The 23585-nt window shown below is 38.2% G+C and overlaps 2 protein-coding genes across 10 annotated transcripts in view; one reads left to right on the top strand and one right to left on the bottom strand.

The window, feature by feature from the left end:
- CAMKMT (calmodulin-lysine N-methyltransferase) overlaps positions 1-2407 on the bottom strand; it is a 404462-nt gene extending 402055 nt beyond the window's left edge. For 2 of the 6 annotated variants that reach the window (XM_019467311.2, XM_019467614.2), the window contains exon 1: positions 2154-2401. In XM_019467311.2, coding sequence (XP_019322856.2) covers positions 2154-2291 — 138 coding nt within the window. In that variant the 5' untranslated portion in view covers positions 2292-2401. Of the gene's footprint in view, positions 1-2153 lie in introns of all 6 variants that reach the window. The other 4 variants (XM_019467368.2, XM_019467540.2, XM_053890651.1 and 1 more) reach the window with 4 other exon arrangements.
- A 361-nt stretch (positions 2408-2768) lies between these two features.
- Positions 2769-23585, top strand: part of PREPL (prolyl endopeptidase like) — a 58501-nt gene continuing 37684 nt past the window's right edge. The window contains exons 1-6 of one of the 4 annotated variants that reach the window (XM_019466838.2): positions 2769-2926; positions 4258-4780; positions 17749-17871; positions 19542-19608; positions 20151-20354; positions 21777-21912. In XM_019466838.2, coding sequence (XP_019322383.2) covers positions 4562-4780; positions 17749-17871; positions 19542-19608; positions 20151-20354; positions 21777-21912 — 749 coding nt within the window. In that variant the 5' untranslated portion in view covers positions 2769-2926; positions 4258-4561. Of the gene's footprint in view, positions 2927-4257; positions 4781-17172; positions 17235-17748; positions 17872-19541; positions 19609-20147; positions 20355-21776; positions 21913-23585 lie in introns of all 4 variants that reach the window. The other 3 variants (XM_019466776.2, XM_019467060.2, XM_019466982.2) reach the window with 3 other exon arrangements.

Below are 23585 nucleotides of genomic sequence, written 5' to 3'. Positions count from 1 at the left end.
AGAGAGAGAGAGAGAGAGCGCGCGCGCACTGCATATCTCTATCACTGCTTAGATTCCTGAGTTTTCCAGTTCTGGATGCATACAAGATATGGATGGTCAGTTAGTTTGAAACATATTTACTAAGCACCTGCAAATGTTTAATATACATGGTAGGTTAGATTTATTATGGAAAAAGGATTCACTTCCTTTCTTGCCCCCTCCAAGGAAGGAGTATACTTCCCAGCCCTTTGATTTTAAGCTTAGCCAAGTATCTTACCTCGGATAATAGGAGTTAGCAAGACCTTAAAATGAATTTTAGTGGCTGGGCTTTACTCTCTTATACTTCTGCCATCACCTTGAGAATATGTCAGCCAACTGGTCCAAGGATTAAAGTCTGCTGATCATAGCCTATGTTAGTCAACTCCCAGGTGTCCCATGGATACACAAAATAAATGCTCACTATTGTACGCCATTGTGATGTTGTAGTTGTTTGTTAGTCATTAATATCTAAATGATACAATACATTGAGGACTTGATACTATGGGCCACTTAAAGCCTGTTCTTACTTTCAGGCTTTCCACAACACTTAACATCTACTAGAAACCACCTAGCCAGGCGCTGTGCAAGGTGCAGAGGATAGAGATCAATAAAATATCACCTTTTCCCAGGGAGAACTCCCATTCTGGTAAGTTATATGGACTCTGATCAGATGATCATAAAATGATATGATATGGGGTTCACTGGTAGAGTGAGTTGAGGGTCTAACTCAGCCCAGATGGGTTAGGAGAGGCTTCACAGAGGATGTTAAAATGTAGTTGTGAAAAATGAACTTCATCGAGTAAGAAAGAAGACTCTAAGCAAAATACACATGTGTACCAAAACATTAAATGTCAAATAAAGTATGTGGGGAGTTCAAATGGTAGCCATAGCTGAAGCTTGTCCTTGATCTGATGTAGACAGCAATTCAGAATGAACATATGTGCTGGTCAGCTGGAGTTTTTACCGTACTAAGAAACACTGAAATTATCACAATAAGATTTGATTAATTTAATGCCCTAATTTACTACTTTGATAATTCAACTTTAACTGCTGTTTTATTTCACTGTAGAAAGTTCCTATGAGAATGATCTATGAATGATGCATTTAATATCCTATAATTTTGTAATATTAGTAACAAAACCAGACCATTAATGCTTTGGATACACTTTCAAAGCATCAGCAAAGAAATGATCTCTGAGTCCCGTCATGACATTATATGAAAAAGTGACTTGAGACAGCTGCAAACAATCTCCAAGTGGCTGTAGGTGGGAAATCCTTCTCGAAATACAACAGTCAGAAGTGGAAAATGTCCTCGAGTCAAGTTTTCAGGAGAAAAGCTCAGGCAGAGGATTAACACTGGTGTGCAAAACAATAAACAGATTTTACTTCAAGCAGTTTGGAAAGAGGGTCGGCGATGTCAAATCAGACATTTGTCAAACCTGTGTACAACTGAAGTTACCAACAGCAGCAACTCTAAAGTACTAGAAAATGACCGCCGTTAAACAAACCAACACACCGGGACTAGTCCACCTTGGGCACCAAGAATCTTGCTGATCACTTCAAACTACAAGATCAACACGAAACTTTCACATGCCACCAAAGACAGAAGCAGCTCTTCTGGATACACCCTCCACTCTCCGTTGTACCGACACCGCGTGCAACTTCACAGTCCCAACACAGTCAACCACGCTGATTTCCGAGGAAGGGGCCAGACTTGAACCAGACTGAGGCTGGGAGATAAGAAGCAAGGAGAAGAAACCTGGGGAAAGAAGTAAAACAGAAGCAAGAAAGAAAATAGCATAGGATGGGGAGCGGCGGTCCCACCAATTGGATTGGTGAGCACAGAGAAGAGTCCCCGAGATGCAAACAAATGTCCAAAAAAAGATCTTATACTTCCATCTGAGTTTCCCAGGAACTCAGTGTTGGCTGCCCCCTCCCCGCCCCACCCAATCCAATTCTTCCCTTTTGGTGGGACCTTTAATCGAAGCAAGGGGGCGCTTCTCACGTGGCTCCCGGCAAAACTACGAGCGAACTCCCAGAGTTGCAAAAAGGAGAGACACTCTACCGGTCGCTCGCTGCGAACCCGGGAGGGAAGTGGCCAGAGGCAAAGGTGAGGTGAGTGGGCTTTCTCTTACTTGCCGCAGAAGCTTCCACCGGGCAGCTCCCAAGGGCTCCGAGACTGGAAGCCTCTGAGAGGCATCGCCGCTTGCTGGGCCCTCGGCCGCAGCACTCTGAGCCTCGCGGGCCTCGGCATCCGCGACTCGCGACTCCATCCCGTTAAACCCGCGTATACCCCGCGCCGTCGCGACCACAACTCTCCCCTGCCAGGACCTGTCTACTGGTTCCCAGTCAGGACCTGTGAGCTCCGACCGCCCCAGCGCGCGCGCCCTCCCCGAATTCCGCATTTCCGGTGTTCGCGTCTCCTTGGCAACCGGGGCAGCGCGGCTCGCGTCATTGCACCATTTTGCTGGCGGCCATCTTTTGTGAGGGCAGACCAAAAGGTAAGGAGCTGTGGCAGAACTAATGGGACGCCGGCTCCTCTTTTCCCATTGTCCCCTGTCTCATCTAGATCACAGAAGACTAGCAAAGAACCAAAAGTCTTAGAACTTTGAGAGTTAAAAACAACAACAAAAAAAAAAAAAAACAGGAGGAGAACCTATTCATGACCACAATAAAAATGGCGAAATCCGCTTAGCTCTGGTGTTTGACTGGGGTTACGTAGATCAGCGTGCTGCAAACCAGCTCTGGGCGGCTCTGGATTGGCTGTCGTTCTGCGGGCTGCGGAACGCAGACTTCGGCTGGACGCGACTGAGGTGACACCTGTGCTCCTTCCTGAAAGGTTCTGGTTCTCAGACTTGCCCTCCTTCGTTTCGGTGTTTAGAGCCCGGCCAACTGTCCTTCAACTTGCGTACGTACGGAAGGCATACCGTGGCGGGGGCGGGGTCCTCTCCTTCCTTCTCTCACCCAGCCACCCGTCAGCCCCCCTGGTCGCTTTTTGCTTGGCGTCCCTTCTTTGCGTGGCACATGCTGCCACCTCCCCTGACCTTCTCTCATTCACGCCGTCTCATCCCTGGGGTGGAGAGTTGCACAGGGAAAACGAGTAGGTCCTCCCGGAACACCCCTTCGTCCCCCCCCCCCATCCTTATCTTTGCATACTGTCTTCTCCCTGCGGATGAAAGATGGATGGATTGAGGCTTCTGGCATGGATATAACGACTTAGGGCCTTATAGGCCCCTGTTACGGGACCTTGGTGGGCGGGGAGGTGGAGGTGGTTAGTGTTGGCTGCTGATCTGTTATCCCCACTCGCCCGTTATTTTGCTGCGACACAGAGATTGCGGGGGGGGGGGGGGGGGGGGGGGGGCGGAATCGTCGAAGCGGATCAAATCTGTAGTAAATCTGACTCAATAGTGTATCTTTGATACCGAGGGGCATTTTGTGGAAGACTCCCATGATGACATTCAACAGTGTGCAAGAAACTTAGATTTTTTAATGTAATAATAGTAACAAGCATTTATTGAGTGCACACTACATGCCAGGCACTGTATTGAGATCTTAACGTGAATTCTGTAATTTTATTCTTACAACTCCATAAGGTAAATGATGTCATCATCTGAGTTTTGCAGATGAAGAAACTGAGGCCCAAGTGGTGAGTGCCCGAGTGAGGATCTGAACCCAGGTGTCTCTCTTAAATACGAGCCTTTGATGGTTTAATAAGAACCATCTTTTCAACAGAAACCAGAGGCGGCCTCACATTATATTTGTTCATCCTAAAGTGATGTGCTTTGTTCTGTTTTAACTAAAGAGCTCAACACCTTTTTAACGTTAAGTCCATTGTTACGTCTAACATTTGGAGCCAGCCAGATTGGACTTTTTGCTCTGCTACTTACTGTCCAAATGACCCAAGGCACTTTGCTAAAACCGCCCAGAGCCACAGTTGGCTCACCTGTGAAATGAACATTACAATAGCTACTCTATCGGTAGGTCCTTATGAAGTTTAAATTAGACAAAGTGTATAAAAGTGTCTGGCACGTAGCAAGCACTCAACACTCCCCTACCTTTATTAAATAATTAGGCTTTTTCCTAATATACACACCGGAGACATGTTCTAAATTATGTAAGACCAAAGCCATTTTGCCTTGTAAAGCCCTCAAGAGTTCCGAAGATGCCATTAAGTCTATGTGTTTGCAAATTTTTATTTTATTTTTTTGTTTTTTGTTTTGTTTTGTTATTGTTTTTTAGTTTGCCTCATGTGTACCAGAATCAGTGCTGCGTAGTTTGACCCTGATAGGATTGACTTTACAAATGAGACATTTTAAGTCACGTCTGCCAAGAGGTGTCATTTGAATGAAACTGTAACTTATACAAGTTTTCAGGTATTTTTAACCTGAGTTATCAGCTGTCTGCAGTTATTCATAACCTGAGGGGTGGATGGCCCTGAAGGGGAGGGATAAGAACTGCGGATCTTAGATATTCTGAGAACCCACTACTGTGAAATCATGTGCTGACAGCCCCAAAGGGAGCATAAACCAGGGGCTCTGATATCATGCAGCAGAAGAGCAAATTATTTCTCCAGGCTTTGAAGTATAGTATTCCTCGCCTTGGGAAATGCATGCAGAAGCAGCACTTGAATCACTATAACTTCGCTGATCATTATTACAATAGAATAAAATTGAAAAAATGTCACCTAACCAAGTGTCTGCAGGATAAACCCACGATATCAGAGTTAGCAAAGAACATCCCGAGTCGGAGCTTCTCATGTAAGGTATGGACTTTTTAAGTTAACCTATTTATAGGTCATTAAGATAAATTTTAGTTTAATAATAAAGAATGGATAGGCCATCAGTTACTAATTTTCTCAGTAATTCTAGTGTGATTTTTATAATGTTAAAACTCAGTTGTGTATAGTTCAATATAAGTGTGAAAACACGCATTTATAGAGCTGTAATGTAATATATAAAGATGTATGTTAATGAAAAATGGTTCAGCTTAGGAAATCTTATGCCTATGCGTGCATTTCAAAGTATAATTCACCTTCCCGAAATGCCTAGAATACCATAATAGCTTTTTAAAAAATCCAATAATATACTAATTGCTTTATGAATCCCAAACTTGTAAGCTTCCATAACTCTATGTAATTGTGTGTTCTTTGTAAACAAACAAAAAGAAAGAAAGAAAAAAAAAAAAAAAGACTTGGACTTTTGACCACTTGGGTCCTTCAGAAAGATGTTCTCAGACTATTGTACTTTCACCAGACCCCAAGCTATGGGCCTGACCACAACCTTGAGGATCTGATAGCCCTTGTAGGGAGCATTCCCACACATTCCAATTTGCCTGGGACAGGCCCCATCTACACCTCTTGTCCCTGTGTAATTATTAATAGTGTTCTCTCAAAAATGTCCTGGTTATGATGGTAAGTTATGTGGACATCCTACTCATTTGGGATGAAACTATTTATGCTGCTGCCACTTTGACATACCTCCCCCACCATATACTTGTTATGTTCCTTAGGTTCCTTAAATTATATTTGGGGGTGATACTCTTGCAGTAACTCAGCATATTATTTTAATATTTTAATTTCCGGTTTAAATTGTTTTGTTGCATACTGATTTTTTTCTTTTTAGTCTGTTTTGGCTACTTCATTTTTTATTGTGGTAAAATGTATATGACATAAAATTTGCGATTTTAACCACTTTTAAGTGTATAATTCAGTGGCATTAATTACAATCACAGTGTTGTATAACCATTACCACTGTTTCCAAATCCCTGTCATCTCCCAAAAGAAATGTACCCATGAAACCATAACTCCCCACTGCCTCATTTTCCAAGTCCCTGGTCACCTTTAATCTACTTTGTCTCTATGAATTTGCCTGTTTTAGATAATTCATGTAACTGTTGTCGAATATATCAGAATTTTGTCCTCTTTATGGCTGAATAATGTTCCATTGTATATTTATATACCATATTATCCGTTCGTCTATCGGTGGACACTTGAGCGGCTTCTCATTTTAGAAATGATTTTTTTTTCATCTTCTTTTGCTCAATTCCTTTATTTTATTTAACATTTGCTCTTAGTTCATACTTGTGGGCTCTTATGTGGGTTTTGGTTTTTTGTCTGTTTTTTGTTTGGTTTTGCTTTTAATTTTTTATCTGTAGTTCCTAGACTTTTTTACTCTTTGTCTTAATCTTTCAAATTTTTTTTTTTATAGTATCATGGCTTAGTTTAGCATTTTGCATCTTTCTTTACTCAGAAATTCTTTATGCCTTTCATTTCATTATTTTGTGCCTGTGTCTGCAGCTTTCGTCTACTTAAGAAAAATAAACTTTTAACTTTTACCTGTTGGAAAAATGTTGGACCTATAGAACATCTTAGTTTACATTTTGCTTAGAACATTTTGTCATCTAGTACTCTTGAGTCTTAGTTTATAAATAGCAGGCAGGAATTACCAGTGAAGTGACAGCTGAGATGAGCTCACACCCTGAACAGGAGGTTGACTATTTTTTCCCTCCGTTTGTCCCTGAGGCAACTTTTCAGTTCTCTTTCCCAGATTCCTGTCACCTAGAAACTTTAACCTGACTCAATGACTGCAAGAAAAGTAGCTCTTTTAGTAACTCTCCAACCTGAAAAACTGGTCCTGCTTTCATGTGTCATATATCAACCGTTTTCTTCTCTGAGAAGTGATAAGATCTGAAAGCTGTGCTCCCTGTCTTGTGTGATCCCGGGAACCTGGGGAGGCTGTGAGGAGACCTGTAAACAAGAATGCACATTTTCTTCTTTCAGCAAGCTTCCACTCAGTTCCAACTTTGTTCACTCCTACAGGTACAGTAAAGTAAAAAAGAGTTGTTGGTGTCTGTAGGCAAATTACAAATAAATATATATATTTACCTTAAGGTAAAGACCTGTTTAAGTTAACTAAAGAATAAGAGGGGCAGCATATGTAATAGAAATGCCAGAGTCAGGGGGTCTGTCTATGACTGGTGTGTCTGTGAACTAGCCAGGATTCTAATCTTCCTGAATGGAAAAAGAAAGGGAGTTTCAACGTAGTAGTCTAAAAGTCCTCCAGGTGCTATAGTCTCATGATTCTGTAGCTCTTCCTTATTAACCTTAACAACAAATTATCCCCTATACATTTGGGATTCTTTAGTACCAACCATATTCTGCAGTATAGCTGTGTATCAGAAGTCCCTGGGAGCTTTTTAAAAATACAGACTTCTGGATCTCATCCCACATCTGCTGGATCAGAATCTCTATGGCTGGGGTCTTTCCTCCTCTTCCTCCTTTTTTTTTTTTTTTTTTTTTTTTTTTTTTAAGTTTCTCAGATAATTCTGAAATTCCCAGCCTGACACTGACAGCAGACTTGCATTTAGGATCTAGAGACACTTGGTTACCAACTGTTACTGATCTAAACCTAATTGAATTCATTCAGTTCTGAAGTTCTTACTGGCAGGTACCTGAGCTTTCCTTTTTTTTTTTTTTTTTTCCCCACCCCGTTAATTTTTGAGAGAGCGCAAGCGGAGGAGGGGCGGAGAGAGAGGGACAGAGGATCTGAAGCAGACTCTGCGCTGACAGCAGAGACCCTGATGTGGGGCTTGAACTCACAAACCATGAAATCATGACCTGAGCCAAAGTTAGATGCTCAACTAACTGAACTGACTGAAGCACCCAGGTGCCCCTTAGCTTTCCATTCAACAGTACCAGAAGGCAAGTTGAATTTAGTCCATTATACTCCTACAGCAGCAAGTAATAGTCAAAGACCAACATCAAACCAGATACCACATTTATCTTCTACAGCATTCTGCTCTGCCTTCTAGAATAATTCCTAAGATCTTTGATCATGCAGAGCTGAACAAGATACAAAAAGAAAACCAAATAAAAGAGAACATGCTAAATCCTTTGACTAAACATGCTGGCTGTTCTACAATACAGATTATAGCAAATCCTGCAGTAGTTCTGAGAGAGATAATTTGGTAGTGGATATCCTCACTAGCACTTCTGACCTGTGATTTGTAGGAATTACTAAAGGGTTTGAAACATCATCAGAAAGAAGAAGAAAGGGGATATTTTAAAGTAAAACTCAGGAGGGGCACCTGGGTGGCTCAGTCAGTTAAGCGTAACTTTAGCTCATGATCTCACAGTCCCTGAGCTCAAGCCGTGCATCGGGCTCTGTGCTGACAGCTCAGAGCCTGGAGCCTGCTTCGGATTCTGTGTCTCCCTCCCTCTCTCTGCCCCTGCCCCCACTCATGCTCTGTCTCTCTCTGTCTCAAAAATAAATAAACATTTTTTTTAATTTAAAAATAAAACTCCGGAAAGCAAGAAAAGAAAGTGAACATTGTAGTCTCACAATTTTTTGTAGTAATCCACAGAGTGAGATTGCCTTGTAGGTACAGCTTCATATTTTCTCCACAGTCCATTTGTTCTTTAACCTGCTGGAGTATGGCTCCTATTCCTCCTTTAAAATCTCAAGTCAGTGTCACCAATGATGGAGCGTATTTCAACCCAGTAGACCTTTCTCTTTCCTCCTCTTACAGGCTTTCTCAGTAAATTTGATACACTTGACCATGTCTTCTTGAAAGACTCTTTTGTGTTTGCTTCTTGACTCCATGTTTTCCTGGTTTTCTTCCCCCCCCTTACAAACCTGTCTTCAGTCTTCTTTTCTAACTTTTCTTTCATAGAACGTCTACATTTTGGAGTTTCCCAGGGCTTAGTCCTGCCCCTTTTTTCTCTCTTTAATTTCTTCTCAAGCAGTCTTATCCATTCGTATGGATTTAAGTATCGTAGCAGTTATTCATCCCAGACTCCCCTCTGCTACACGGTATTTTGCACCCTACTTAATTAACACTTGCCAGTTGAACATCTTGCAACAAACTTTCCACAGTTGAACTTCCCCAACCCAGTTCTACTTTTCATTGCTGTATACTCAGTTGTTCACAACTGGAAACACAGAAGTTTTTATTCTTCCCGTTCCTTTACCTGCCATCACTTCACTTAATACTGTATCCCAAACAGGCTTCATGATTTTTGCCATATCTCAATAGCACCAAGGCTATTGTTTACTTAATTATTTTAGCTTCAACTTCTCTTATTCCAAGGAATAAATTTAGTAAATGATGTGCAAATTGATGTGCTAGTTATATTCTTTCTAATAAAATGTCCACATATCCCAAATCCCATATGCCATCATGTTGACATGCTTTCAGAAACACTGCACCAACCTCCAATATATATATTGCATCTATTTTTCTCTGTCCATACCATCACCTTTATAGCCATCTTTCACCTGGACTGCTAGTAAAGCCACCTAAACAGGCTCCTTGTTTGCCCTCTTCTTCCCTTCCAACCCATTTTCTGTACAACTGGAAAAATGATCTTAAAATATAAATTAAATGATGTCCGTACCCAACTTAAAATCCTTCCAGAATTTCTTACTACATAAAGATAAAATCCAGTTTTCTAATCATGTCCCCCAAGGGCCCGTAGCATTTTACACTGTCTTATTTCATGTCACTTCGCTCCCCGTCCACCTTGGTAAAGCTGCGGTGATTATATCCCAGATCAAAGAATACAGCTCTTTCCCATCCATCTTAGGGCCTGTACGTGGCATTCCCTTTAGGTCACTTCTACATGTCTAGTTTCTTGTCCTATTTTAGGTCTTGATAAATGGTGCTTCCTAAGAAAGTACATTTCCAATTATGGTGATCAAAGTAACTTCTTCACTTTGTTATTTTCTACTTTAGCTTTGTTTTCTTCCTGCCACTCTAATTATTTCATTGGTCATTTTCCCTTTTTATTTTGTCTTCCTAACTGAAATGTAAAATTCATAGGGCGCCTGGGTAGCTCAGTCAGTTAAGCATCAGACTCAGTTCTAGCTCAGGTCATGATCTTGTGGTCATGAGATAGAGCCCGGCATCCGCACCCAGCATGGAGCCTGCTTGGGATTCTCTCTCTGCCCCTCCCCAGCTTGCACATGCATGCTTGCTCACTCTCAAAATAAACCTTAAAAAATAAAATGTAACATTCAAAAGGGTTTGGTCCATTCCTATCTTGTTCAACATTGTTTCCCTGTTTCTGAAACATTGCATGACAGTAGTATTAAATGAATGCCTGTCCCCATAAATATGGGCCTACGTCAGTTTTAAGAATGCCATTCTGTGGATTGCAATATAATTATTGAACCTATCTCCCGAAATAAAGGATTGAGCTAGACAAAAAAAGAAATGACTCAGATGTAGTTAAGGTCCTGCCAGGCAGCGGGAGCAGCATGTGTAAAAGCTTCAAATCTAGAGAGGGCATCTGTACAAGTAGTGTAGCCAAAGTGGTCAAAAATGAACCAATAGAAGTAAACAGGGGCCAGAACATGTATAGACAATTTTGTAAATCTTGTGAGAAGTTTAAACTACATCCTAAAAGTAACAGAAAGCCATTGAAAATCAGATGCAGTCAGATTTGCATTTTAGAAGAATCACTCTGACAGAACTGCAGAAAATTGATTGGAAGTAGGAGGCCTTGCCAGGAACTCAGATGCATGAAGATGAGAGTCTAACCTAAGGCCATAGCCATGAGAATGGAGAGAAGTAGATTTGAGGAAAGATTAAAGAGCTAGAATCACTCAAACTTCTTCATTATAGGATGGTTACATTTTATTGTGGACATCTTAGTAGAGGAATAGAGAATATAGGTTGATAATCCCTCTTCTGTTTGCATTTTATTTTTTTATTTTTTTTTATTTTTTTTTTCAACGTTTTTTTGTTTTGTTTTGTTTTGTTTTTTGTTTTGTTTTTTTTTTTTTTTTGGGGGGATAGAGACAGAGCATGAACGGGGGAGGGGCAGAGAGAGAGGGAGACACAGAATCGGAAACAGGCTCCAGGCTCCGAGCCATCAGCCCAGAGCCTGACGCGGGGCTCGAACTCACGGACCGCGAGATCGTGACCTGGCTGAAGTCGGACACTTAACCGACTGCGCCACCCAGGCGCCCCCTGTTTGCATTTTAAAATTCAGAAGCCTCTTACAGAAGTTGTTTTAACTCTACCCCCATCCCCCACAAACTGACACAAAGCTATTATAGTTTTTATCCCACTTAATAGATGTTTTGCTCCAAAATCTTCTGTGTTTCATTACAAGATAGTGTCCCCCACCCCCCACCCCCCCCACACACACACACACACACTTACTGGATAGGCACCGTGTTAACTTTGCAAAATCATTAAATTCCAAAGCACATCTAGGCATCATTACGTTTCAGATGGACTTATGTCATAGTCACAAGTATATACTCTGTTACTTAGATCTTAAGGGTGAGGACAGAGAAGAAATAGATATAATTCACTACTAAAGTGGAGATTTCTATAGACAATTGGATATCTGAGTCTGGAATTTGGGAAGAGTTATCCATATATAGGTACTGAGTTTAGGCCATAAAAACCATACTTCATTTAATTGTGCTATTAACTATTATATAATTCCTGATTGTAGGGAGGGCACCTGAGTGGCTCAGTCAGTTAAGTGTCTGACTCTTGGTTTCTGCTTAGGTCATGATCTTACGGTTTTGTGAGTTCAAACCCCATGTTGGGCTCTGCGCTGCCAGTGCTGAGCCTGCTTGGATTCTCGCTCTCTCCCTCTCTGCCTCTTCCCTACTCATGCTGTCTCTGTCTCTCTCAAAATAAGTAAACTTTTAAAAATAAATAAATAAAAGAATTCCTGATTACATTCACATGCTAATGTTTATCAAATTAATTTCTGAATTGATAAAACCAGCCTACAAACCAGGAATATGAGAGTTCTGTCTGTATCTCAAGTAACACTTGATATTATCAGACCTTTTCTTTTTTCCCCTTCCAACAGGTAAATATATCAGTATGTCGAGTGTGTCATTAATATTCAGTGTCCTGATTAGTGATAAAGTTGAGGATTTTTTCTGTGCTCATTAACCCGTTTTGTCTTCTTGAATCGCATGTTCACGTCCCTTAACCATTTTTCCAATGAGTTTTCGTTTTCTTACTGGTTCATAAGAGGTATTTACATGTCCTTTGTCTTTTGTGTGCTGTAGGTATCTTTTCTGTATCTTTTCTGTGCTATGTGTTTTCACTTTGCTTATGATGTCTTATTTAAATGGGTTTTTTAATTTTTATGTTTTATGCTTTGTTTCATTTTACTCAGCAATTATTTGTTGCACCCCTACTCTGCACCATTCTAGCAATTGGGTATATAGCGGTGAGCAGAGGAAACAAAACTCCCTGCCGTCATGAAGCTTATCATTCCAGTTGAGAGAAGAGAGAAGAGCGAAAAAGTATATGAATAAAATATAAAGTATGTCAGAGGCAATAGGTACAGTGAAACATAAAATAAGACAGGGAAAGAATGAATAGGCCATACTGAGATAGGGAGAGTTGTTATTTAATAGGATGGTCAGGGAAGGCCCAACTGAGAAGGTGACATTTGAGAAATAGCTTGAAGGAGGTGTTTGGGCATAGGGCATAGCAGGTTCTAAGAAACAGAGTTGGGAGCAAGCCAGTCATGTTCAAGCAGTATCAAAGAGGCCAGTGTGGCTCAGACTAAGTGGGTGTGGGAGGAATATAGTAGTAGATGGAGTCAGCAAGGTAGTGAAACAAGATCCTTTAGGACCTTGTAGACCATTGCAAGCATTTTCCCTTTTCTTCTTGAGCAAGATGGGAAACCATTGGAGGGCTTCGAGTCAAGAAATGATATCTGACTTTAGGCTCATGCTAGCTCTTTTGTTGAAAATAGCTTATGGAAGACAGGAGCAGAAGCAGATAGCATTTAGGCTTTTGCAGTAATCCAAAGGAGAGAGGATAACAGTACCACCAGAGTAGTTCCAGTACAAGAGTAAGAAGTGGTCAGATTCTAGATGTATCTTAAAAGTTGAAAGGATTTGCAGATCACTTGGTTGTATCAAGAGAGAAAAGACTGGTTTGAAGCTTGAGCAACTGGAAGGACAGAATTGTCATTTATCAGGATGGGAGTGATTGAAGAACAAGATTTTTTTGGGAGAGAGGATACATGGGGAGACTGGAAGTTCGGTTTTGGACATTTTTTGACATACCTATTAGTCATCCAAAGTGCAAATGTTGAACAAGTCCGTTGGATATAGAAGTTCAGCTTATGCAGGGGAAAGTTCAGACTAGAGATACAAATTTGGGAGTCCTCAGCATATAAATAGCATTTAAGGTCACAAGGCTGGATGAGATCATCAAGGGAATTCGTGCAGACTGTAGATGAAGAAATGGTCCAGGGCATGCTGTTAAGAAGCCAGGAAGTAGGAACCCATTAAAGAGACTTAGAAGGGCCGGTGAAATAGGAAAACAGTGAAAATGAGGTGTTCTGGAAGTCAGGTGAAGAAAAGTGTTTTCAGGAGGAGGAAGTGATCAACTGTGGCATGATGCTTATAGGTTAAGTAATATGAATACCTAGAATAACCTTTGTATTTTGCAGTGCTGTGGCCATCAGTGACCTTAACAAGAGAGTCAGTGGAATGAGAAGGGCAAGGAAAAGGAAGAAAGGAATTGGAGGCAGAGAGCATAGGAAACGGTTACTTCCCTTCGTTTAACAATCACTTTTGAATAACAAAATAGCGAATATAGCTAGATATTTTAAGTAAATATAATTAAGATTATTAAGACGTGTTTCACAGATGCTAAATAAGGTGTGTACTAATATGAACACACTTCAGGTATGTTAATTACAGATTACATATGGTCCAGTGTAAAACAACAGAGACTGTTTATCAAGTCAAAGAAGTTCCTAGTTTTTCTAAATTCTCCATTCTTAATTAACGTTTTATCGTTTTTTTAAAGTGCCTTGATTATTTTCTATTTTTTTCTGCATTAATTGAAATGGCCCTAAGATTTATCTCTTTTATTTGTGTTAGATTACAATAATAGATTTTGTAATATTGAACCATCCTTTCATTCTTAAGATATATCCTACTTGGTCACATAGGATTTTATTATTATGTTACTATTTTTCGTTTTGTGCTTTTTAAAAATACATTAATTCATTATACTTTTGGTTTTTTTAGTCTATATTTTATGATAAGATTGATTTTTAATTGTCTTTTATCGTCATTGTCCAGTTTTGGTTTCAAGGTTTTATTTGCCTGATAATATGAATAGTTTTAAATAGTTGACATTGTTTTCTTAGCATTTGAAAAGATCCTTGAAGATTTAAGAAAACAACTTTTGAAAGCAACTGGGTTTGGTATCTCTTTTAAGAGGATACTTAATTACCACTTAATTTCTTTGATAGTTATTGGCTTATACAGCTCTTCCTTTTTTATCCATTTTTAGAATTCATTTATTTTCTGGGAAATTACTCATTTATCTGTTTTCAAATGTATACACACAAAGAACTTTATTGTGATTTTTTAAAATCTGTATTATATCTGTAGTTATACCACCTTTTTCATTTCTAATATTCTTTTGAAAAGAACCAACTTTTTTTTTTTTTTTTTTTTTTTGAAAATTTTATTTTTGAGAAAGAGAGAGAGACAAAGCACAAATTGGGGAGGGGCAGAGAGAGAAGGAGACACAGAATCCGAAGCAGGCTCCAGGCTCTGAGCTGTCAGCACAGAGCCTGATCCAGGGCTCCAACTCACAAACTATGAGATCATGACCTGAGCCAAAGTCAGGCACTCAACCGACTGAGCCACCCAGGTGCCCCGAAAAGAACCCACTTTTCATTTTGTTGATCTTCTCTAGTTTCTTTACCAATTTCACTGAAACCACTTTATTTTGTTTCTTTTACTTCCTTTAGGTTTACTCTCTACTCAAGTTGAAATGCTTCATACTGCATTTCACAGGACCTATAATGTCAGTCTTTCCTACTATTAATGATGTTAAGTTTGATAATTTTGGTTACAGTAATAATTGCTAGTTCTCCATACATAAAGGGACCTTATTCCTTTTGCAGTTACTAAGTAATCAGTAGGGTACTACTTCAGTACTGTGTTACCCGACATCATTTCACCTAATACGTTTAACAACCGTTGATGATCTTTACCCTGATCAGTTGTTTCACTGGGGTTGCTAATGATTTTCCTAATTGAATTCTACATTTATTAGCTGATATTATTTTGTAAAGAAGAGTTTTCTTTTTTGTTGAACTCTTTTTTCACTTTAGTGTGTTTGGAGAGTTTTGTTTTGGTTTGGTTTTTCAACTTACTTTGAATTTTTATATTTTTCAGGGTAATATCAGTTTTAATCATTATTTTTTTGATGCTCAAATTCTCCCAGATGTAGGAACCTCTACAGACGGGCCCTTTTAATGCAGCTCCGTTAATCTTTGGGCATTTCCTTGCTTTCTGACTAGCCTACTTTTTACTCTCTTGCCCTGGACTCGGAATTAGCCATTTATTAATGGTACCATCTTGACTAAAAGCTGTCCAGTATTTTTCTACTGTGTGATTTTTTTTGGTCCTTAGAATTACGCATTTTTTGCCATAATGAAGTTCATATATTCCATCCTCCTGTTTCATAAGTTTCATTGTTAAAATGGCTTTATAGTAGGCTACCTGGAAGGTAAAGAGTGCTTTTTTCCACTAATGGAGTCTCTCTTGATACTGTATATGTAACCTTAAAATTTTAAGTTAAAGCTATCCTCACCTCAGCTCCATTGGGTAGTATATATGCCCTTCAGACCAGTAGACTATTAACATATTAAGATACTTGGCTGTAATGGGTAGGTTTAGCTGTGTAACCTAATGATAATGCTAAGTGGCATTGAAATGAAAGCTTAAAACGCCCAATGGGTATTGTTGGGACAGAACTAAAACCAAGAACAACTTGGAATACTTTATGAATATTGTAGAAAACCTCAATTTTTTCTGGGAGTAATTCTTCTTAAGGAATTATTTACAAAGCTCTGAATTCTTCCAAATTAAGGCATTTAAAAATCATACTGCTTTCAGGGTTATTTTGGTTCAGATAAGCTTGGTATATTTGGATTTTTGACACAGAAAAAGGTTAATCAAGAATAAAATTGACGAAGAGAACAGGTATTATACCCAGTTCTGTGCCTTTAGCCCTGTGCTAGCCATGGCTCTATAAGAATGGGTATTAAGAAAAAGAAGAATGGTTATTTAAAAGGAGATGCAGAATGTGCTAGAAACTGCAAGATAGAAAGAGGTACTCCTCATAGCTATCCTAACTCTACTTCATAGCTACTCTACTTGAGAAGGTCCGATGAAATTACAGAATAAATAAGCAATATATCTGGAAATGAAAAAACAGCTCCTATCGCTAAGTTACAGTTTGAAGATAGATTTCTAATGATCTCCTGATTTGTGTTTTGGATGATAATAGGAAATTACTAATACAGATATTTCACCTCACTACTCTAAAGATCAGCTCTAGATTTTGTGTATATTCTAAAAAATAAATGAAAAATAAACATGAGCCTCCAGTATTTGATTTCAAATAATTATTCAGACATATTAAGTGTATGATTGAAGTAGAGACTGAATGACTTAGACTACCATAACAACAATTGTTCCTAATTGGAATCTCATCCAAATCATAAAGCATCTCGAAAAGTCCAAAAGAAAAACTTAGAAAATGATCATTTTTCCAGTAATTTGTTTTGGTGATATTTCTGTTTTATTCATGTGTTTAATTTTAGATTTTAAACTGTGACATAAATTGTATTTATAGCTTACATTCTCTACAGTGTTGGTAAAGTATCATGGACACACTTGTGCAATAAATACTTACCAGCTGTTAGAGGTCCTTCCCAAAGGCTTAGTGCCCCTCTGGCACAAATCACTGTACAGTTGTCATCTTGGGCAGAAAGCTGACGTTGAAAATCTTGGCTACAATTCTTTTTGCTTAACCAAAGCAAACCTGTGGAGTTTTGAATTAGTGAACCTTGTTTGTGTGATAACTGAGGTTTCTGCCTTATCCAAATTTTAATAATTCATACGGCATTTACATGCTCACCAGAGGTCACCTAAAGCCATTAGCTTTTCATATATACTTCCAATAAGACACTAAATGCTTCTTTAGCTATAATCTGTATCTCTGCTCGTGTTTATTAATTTTCCATTATTTTTTCTTATTCTTGTATACAGTGAACATACTATTTTTTCCTTAAACTTAAAGAGAAGCTCTTTTTTAAAGTATTAATTACCCTTTTGATCTGATAAACAGTTCTATTTAGGAGATTCCTTATCCCCACAAGAGAAGAAAATTGCAGCTAATAAAGATATAAAGTAAGACACATTTCCTGTAATACTTGCTGTGAATAGAGTAATAGTGAACATTTACTAATAAAGATAATGCCTTCCTCTCCCTTTGAACTGTCCTTCCTTTTAGGAAGTATTATAGTACTTTATAAAACTCAGTAAACAGATTTTTCTATCTCTTACACCTGACTACTAAATGTGTAAATGTCCTTTCCTGCTTAATTTTGTATAAATCTTACAGTATTTCTGAACATTCTTCAGTGCTTCTTAATGCTTCTGCATCTTAAGGACTAAATACATGTAAATTAATAGTATAGCCATCAGGTGTTCACCTTATTTTATTTGTTTACATCTTTAAATGAAAAAGAGGGGATCGTTTATTGAGGTTAAGAAACATCGTTTATGATGAAATACATATTTCATAGGTCTAAACCTAACATTGTAGTACTTGCATGAAAAGTAAGTAAGGACGAGCTCTAAAAAGCAAAGGTTTTTTTCTCTAGTTTGAAATATTATGATCATACCAGTAAACTTTTTCCAGGATTTTCTGCCTATTAAACAAGAAAACAAAGACTCACTTTCAGAAAACATGGATGCATTTGAAAAAGTGAGAACAAAATTAGAAACACAGCCACAAGAAGAATATGAAATCATCAATGCAGAGGTGGGATATCTTACTTTTTTTTTTCCTATATCTCATATTACCAGTCAAGATGCAAATGAAGTACTTTGTTTTTTGGGGGTTTTTTTAAACTTTTTTTAATGTTTATTTTATTTTTTGAGAGCGAGACAGGGTATAAGTGGGGGAGGAACAGAAAGAAAGGGAGACACAGAATCCAAAGCAGGCTCCGGGGTCTGAGCTGTCAGCGCAGAGCCCGACGTGGGGCTCAACTCACGACCTGTGAGATCATGACCTGAGCTGAAGTCAGATGCTTAACCTACTGAGCCACCGAGACACCCCGCAAATCAAGTGCTTTGTGAATTTAGACACAAACCCACATCAAAATTAGACCTTTAATATATGCTGAAAAACTTAAACAGAGAATAATCAATGTGATTTTTAAAATAAAGGTCAAAGTGAATTTCCAAGCTATTGTGTTAATTCTATTTTTTGGAAACAACCAGTTCTTTTTTAAAATGCTATTAACAATTCCAAGGAGAGGGGCACCTCGGTGGCTCAATTGAGCTAAGCATCTGACAGTTGACTCTTGATTTTGGCTCAGGTCATGACCTCACAATTCTTGAGTTTAAGCTCTGCATCAGCACAGAACCCGCTTGGGATTCTCTCTCTCCTTCTCTCTGCCCCCCTGTGCATACACGTGCACTCTCTCTCTATCCCTCTCAAAGTAAACTTTAAATTAAAAAATAATAATAATTTCAAGGAAAAGTTCATATGAAACCATCATGTTTTTATTATTTGAAAAGTATCTGATTGCCCTGTCTACACTTTTTTTAATAAAAGGAATTCACTTGAAGTAGTATAATACCACAAAAGCCAAGTATTTGATGTTTTATGGTTACCACAGTCATAAATATTCAGTTGAAACAGATTGAACATGCATGTTGCAAATTTCCCAATAAGACTGGAAAATAGAACCACAACTTATAAATGAAAATCATATTCATAGGAGAATGGAAATAGCAGTAGGTTAAAAATCAGGAATCCAGATTCAGAATATGCCATTTACTAGCAGGTGATAAATGCATTTTAGGCTACCTGAAATCCTGTCGATCAGTCAGTTGCATTTAATATGTAGGTATTAGACAAGAGCACTATTTATATATTGAGTAATATTCTCTCGATCTCAAATTGTGTATATCTGTCAACCTGGAAGATGCTTTGTGTGAAATCAAATCGAAACCATGGACAGTTGGTAGTGACTGCATACTTAGAGGAAAAGAATCTCAGCAAGTTTTTGACCGGATTTTCAGAGTAGTCTGAGCCATAATTTCTTCATCTGCCTCATTTTGGATTACCTTAAAGCTGCATTCAATCTCTATTAATGGAATCCCACCATAGGGATGTCAGATACTCCCAAATATACCTAAAGTGATTTATACAGTCATAAGAACCGACATAGATTTTGTTATGCCTTCTCTTTGTTGCCTCCTACATTTATATGTAGATTATGTGTGATTATGAATGTATGAAAACCATATCTTAACCACTGTGTTGTAAAAAGTGATCCATTTTGTTATTTGTTATGTGTTCATCCATAGACTTAAGTAGGTCTACTGAAGATTTCATTTCTTCATTTTAAATGGTCAGATCATTAAACAATTAAATTGTGTTTAAATAATTATTAAATAAATCGTTTGTTTCTTTTTTGTCAGGTGAAGCATGGTGGTTTTGTTTATTATCAAGAAGGTTGCTGCTTGGTTCGTTCCAAAGATGAAGAAGGTACACCACAGTTTTCCCATTTTTATTTTTTAACATACTCTGATTTTTTATATTTCACGTATTTCATAGGAAATTTGGTATTAATTTCTTAAAGGTATAGAAAAAATTTTTTTAGATTATTTCTGCATTTAAAAAAAATAACTAGTTAGTATCTGGGTTTACTTAAGATATAGTTGACAGGTACATCCAAAAGCTTTGGTGGGGAGAATGGAGGTGGGAACCAGCATTTTTTTTAATATCTCCTATATTAGTTCTGTTGAAATAATAACCCTTTAGGTTCTATATGATCTATAAATACTAGACTATATTTATCAAATAATATCACATAGGCTGATGTGTGGAATAACACTGAATAGCATAGGACAATAATAAATAACAAAATGCCAGTTTCTATGCAAATAAAGCTGTTATCAAGGCTGAAGGAGGCTGGATTGTATCCTCTTCTAGAAGGGGAATGCTAATTTAAAACATTGAAATACTAAAGATTTTTTTTAACTACATCTTGTGGAGTTATCACTTTCATACTTGTCTTTATGCAGCAGATAATGATAATTACGAAGTTTTATTCAATTTGGAGGAACTTAAATTAGACCAGCCCTTCATTGATTGTATCAGAGTTGCTCCTGATGAAAAATATGTAGCTGCTAAGATAAGAACTGAAGATTCTGAAGCATCTACCTGTATCGTTGTGAAGCTAAGTGATCAGCCTGTAATGGAAGCCTCTTTCCCAAATGTGTCCAGTTTTGGTAAGCCACCAAACAAAACAGTCTTCTGTGTTATGACAACTGTAAGAGAATTGTCAGCACTTTTGAAACGTTTTTACTTGTCCATGTGAGTGAATAAGAAAGTGAATGCCTAATCCTTTTATCCCTATGGACCCAAAGCTTCCTGTGTGTCTCTCATTCAGGAGACCTTGCCTTCCTTAATTATATATCCAAATTCATGTTCATGTTTTTTAAAGTACTACAACCAGAATCCAGGCTGTACAGTTTATTTTGATATATCAATAATTCTTTGCAAATTTATTAACTCAGATACATTTTTGCACATAAGTTGTATCTTAATATGTTACTGAACTTTAATTTTAGGTATCTATTTTTTAAATTTCACGTTATCTTGTCAACTATTAGAGCAAATTGCCCAAGGTCACTACCGAGAAACTTTGGAAGATGTTGAGCTAACTAACTCACTAACAGAATTTGTCATATTTTTACTAGTAGAACCAACTTTAAATTTTCTCTTTTATTGGGACACCTGGATGGCTCAGTTGGTTAAGTGTACAGCTTTAGCTCCAGTCATGATCTCACCATTCTGAGTTTGAGCCCCGCGTCAGGCTCTTTGCTGAGAGCCTAGAGCCTGTTTCAGATTCTGTGTCTTCTCTCTGCACCTCCTCCCCTCATGCTCGCTCGCTCACCCTCTCTCTCTCTCTCTCTCTCTCTCTCTCTCAAAAATAAGTAAACATGAAAAATTTTTTTTTAATTTCTTAATTTTACCTTTTATCATTGAGTGATACATATGTTCATAGTTTATCTTCCTTTTTCATTTTCTACTTTAATTTTCCCCATTGTTTAATAACTAAGTGCTTTTGCGGCAAATTGAAATTTTAGTCTAATTGATTCTTAGATTTACAATTTTGCACATTTTAACCTCTTTAAAAATCAAGATCCATATTATACAATGATGTCTTACAGTTACTGCCAGCCAGGTGGCAGTCATGACGTAATCGTGTCAGCTTCTGGTAAGAGCAAGAAAACTCCAACATTAAATGTATTAAATGAGATATCCTATGGCTTGAAAGCAGACAGAAAAGAGGCATGAGAGAAAGTGATCTGGTATTTCTTCAGACTTAAAGTTAGGGGTTGTAGATGGAAACAATTCATCCCATGTAAGCTGTGACTCTGAAAATACTAAACATTCAACTCTTATTCAGAAACCTGGGACTGAGAACTGCTCGAAACCTTGGAATTGATGTGGCAGTATTTTATTTTCTGGAAAGCTCTCTGACTTATTTTGGTGACCACGATCAAACCCGTGTTCAATTTACATTTCCAGGGATGAACTTGTGCGTCTCTTTTTTTGAGGAAACTCAAAATTTGAATGCACTGTGCCCTTTTTTTCAACTTCGAGTAGTATGTAATGTATATAAATCTTTAATTATTTTCTTTCAGAATGGGTAAAGGATGAAGAAGAGGAAGATGTTTTATTCTACACCTTCCAGAGGAACCTTCGCTGTCATGATGTGTATCGAGCAACTTTTGGTGATAACAAACGTAATGAACGTTTTTACACAGAAAAGGACCCAAGGTACTAGAACAATGAAATTAAATTTTTTCCTCCAGGGTTTATCTCCAGTTATCTAAAGTGTGGTTATTGGTTGACATAAGATGTTGATTTCAGCTGGAACCAGGTGTAATAGGGAAGATAAGCATAATCATTCTTTTATTAGTTGTTTGGATTCAAAATTGGAATATGGATCTATTCAAACTCCAGAGTGAACACAAATATACCAGTACACTGCATATGCTAAGTTGCTTACATTCTCTTGGGACCGTGACATATGAGGAGAGTTGTTAAGTCTTTAATCGGGTTGTCATACTGCGTTTCTAGATCTCTTATAAACCGTAGAATGTGGTTCTATAAACTAGAATGCCATGGTGTCAATTGCACAGAATTCACTACATTTTATATAGATGATCTTTCATTTAAATTCTATTGCTTTGAGCCACGATGTCCACTGGTGTTTAAATTTTACTCTCTCCAGTATTTTGATAATTGCTTCTTAAAACTAATTCTCTTTGGGGCGCCTGAGTGGCTTAGTCGGTTAAGTGTCTGACTTTGGCTCAGGTCATGATCTTGCAGTTCGTGAGTTCGAGCCCTGCGTCAGGCTCTATGCTGACAGCTCAGAGCCTGGAGCCTGCTTTGGATTCTGTCTCTCTCTCTCTCTGTCTGTCTCTCTCTCTCTCTCTCTCTCTCTCCCTCCCCCTCACACTCTGTCTCTGTTTCTCTCAAAAACAAACAAACGTGCATGCATGCATACATACATACATACCTACATAAAACTATAAAAGTAATGCTCTTTACTCCTTGTAATCCAGGACTCATGTCTTATACTCAGCAAGCGTGAGAGGAAATGACAGTAAGTTTATCCGGCAAAATCCCATTATTCTTACCCAGATACACTTTTCCAAATGACTTATTAGAAACAGATTTTTGCTTGACACCAGGTCCTGTCACCTTATATGTCAGTTAACGGTACAGTTTGGACAGTGTCTGAACAGAAAAAAAAAAATTTAACACCAAATCTATGTCAGTGAAATTGATACTCAAAACAAGAAAATTAACCCATCATTTCATGAAATGTCAAAACTGACAGGGATGTAATGAAAATCTTGTACAGTCCCTAGTTTATATTGAGAATTTGAGATCTGAAGAAGTTCCATTTTTCCAGCCCATAGAACTAACATTGTTGGCCTCGTGATGCTGTCCTTGCTTTTTTTTTTTTCTGATGATGATTGTTTTGATGAGAAATTACTAGAACTATTCATATGATTCCACTATTATTTTCTTTTTTTATATAATACTATTGTCAAATTGGTTTCCATACAACACCCAGTGCTCATCCCAACAGGTGCCCTCCTTAATGCCCATCACCTCTCCCCCTCTCCCCCACCCCCCATCAACCCTCACTTTGTTCTCAGTATCCAAGAGTCTCTTATGGTTTGCCTCCCTCCCTCTCTCTAACTTTTTTCCCCTCTTCCCTCCCCCCATGGTCTTCTGTTAAGTTTCTCAAGATCCACATAAATGAGTGAAAGCATATGCAATCTTTCTCTGACTGACTTATTGCACTTAGCATAATACCTTCCAGTTCCATCCACATTGCTGCAAATAACCAGATTTCATTCTTTCTCATTGCCAAATAGTATTCCATTGTGTATATAAACCACATCTTCTTTATCTATTTGTCAGTGGATGGACGG

The sequence above is a fragment of the Panthera pardus genome, unplaced genomic scaffold, assembly GCF_024362965.1.
Source record: "Panthera pardus isolate Hobbes unplaced genomic scaffold, ASM2436296v1 HiC_scaffold_25, whole genome shotgun sequence".
NCBI classification, from domain to species: Eukaryota; Metazoa; Chordata; class Mammalia; order Carnivora; family Felidae; genus Panthera; species Panthera pardus.
Note: the sequence above shows the minus strand (reverse complement) of the source record. Positions and strands in the feature narration are given on the sequence as shown.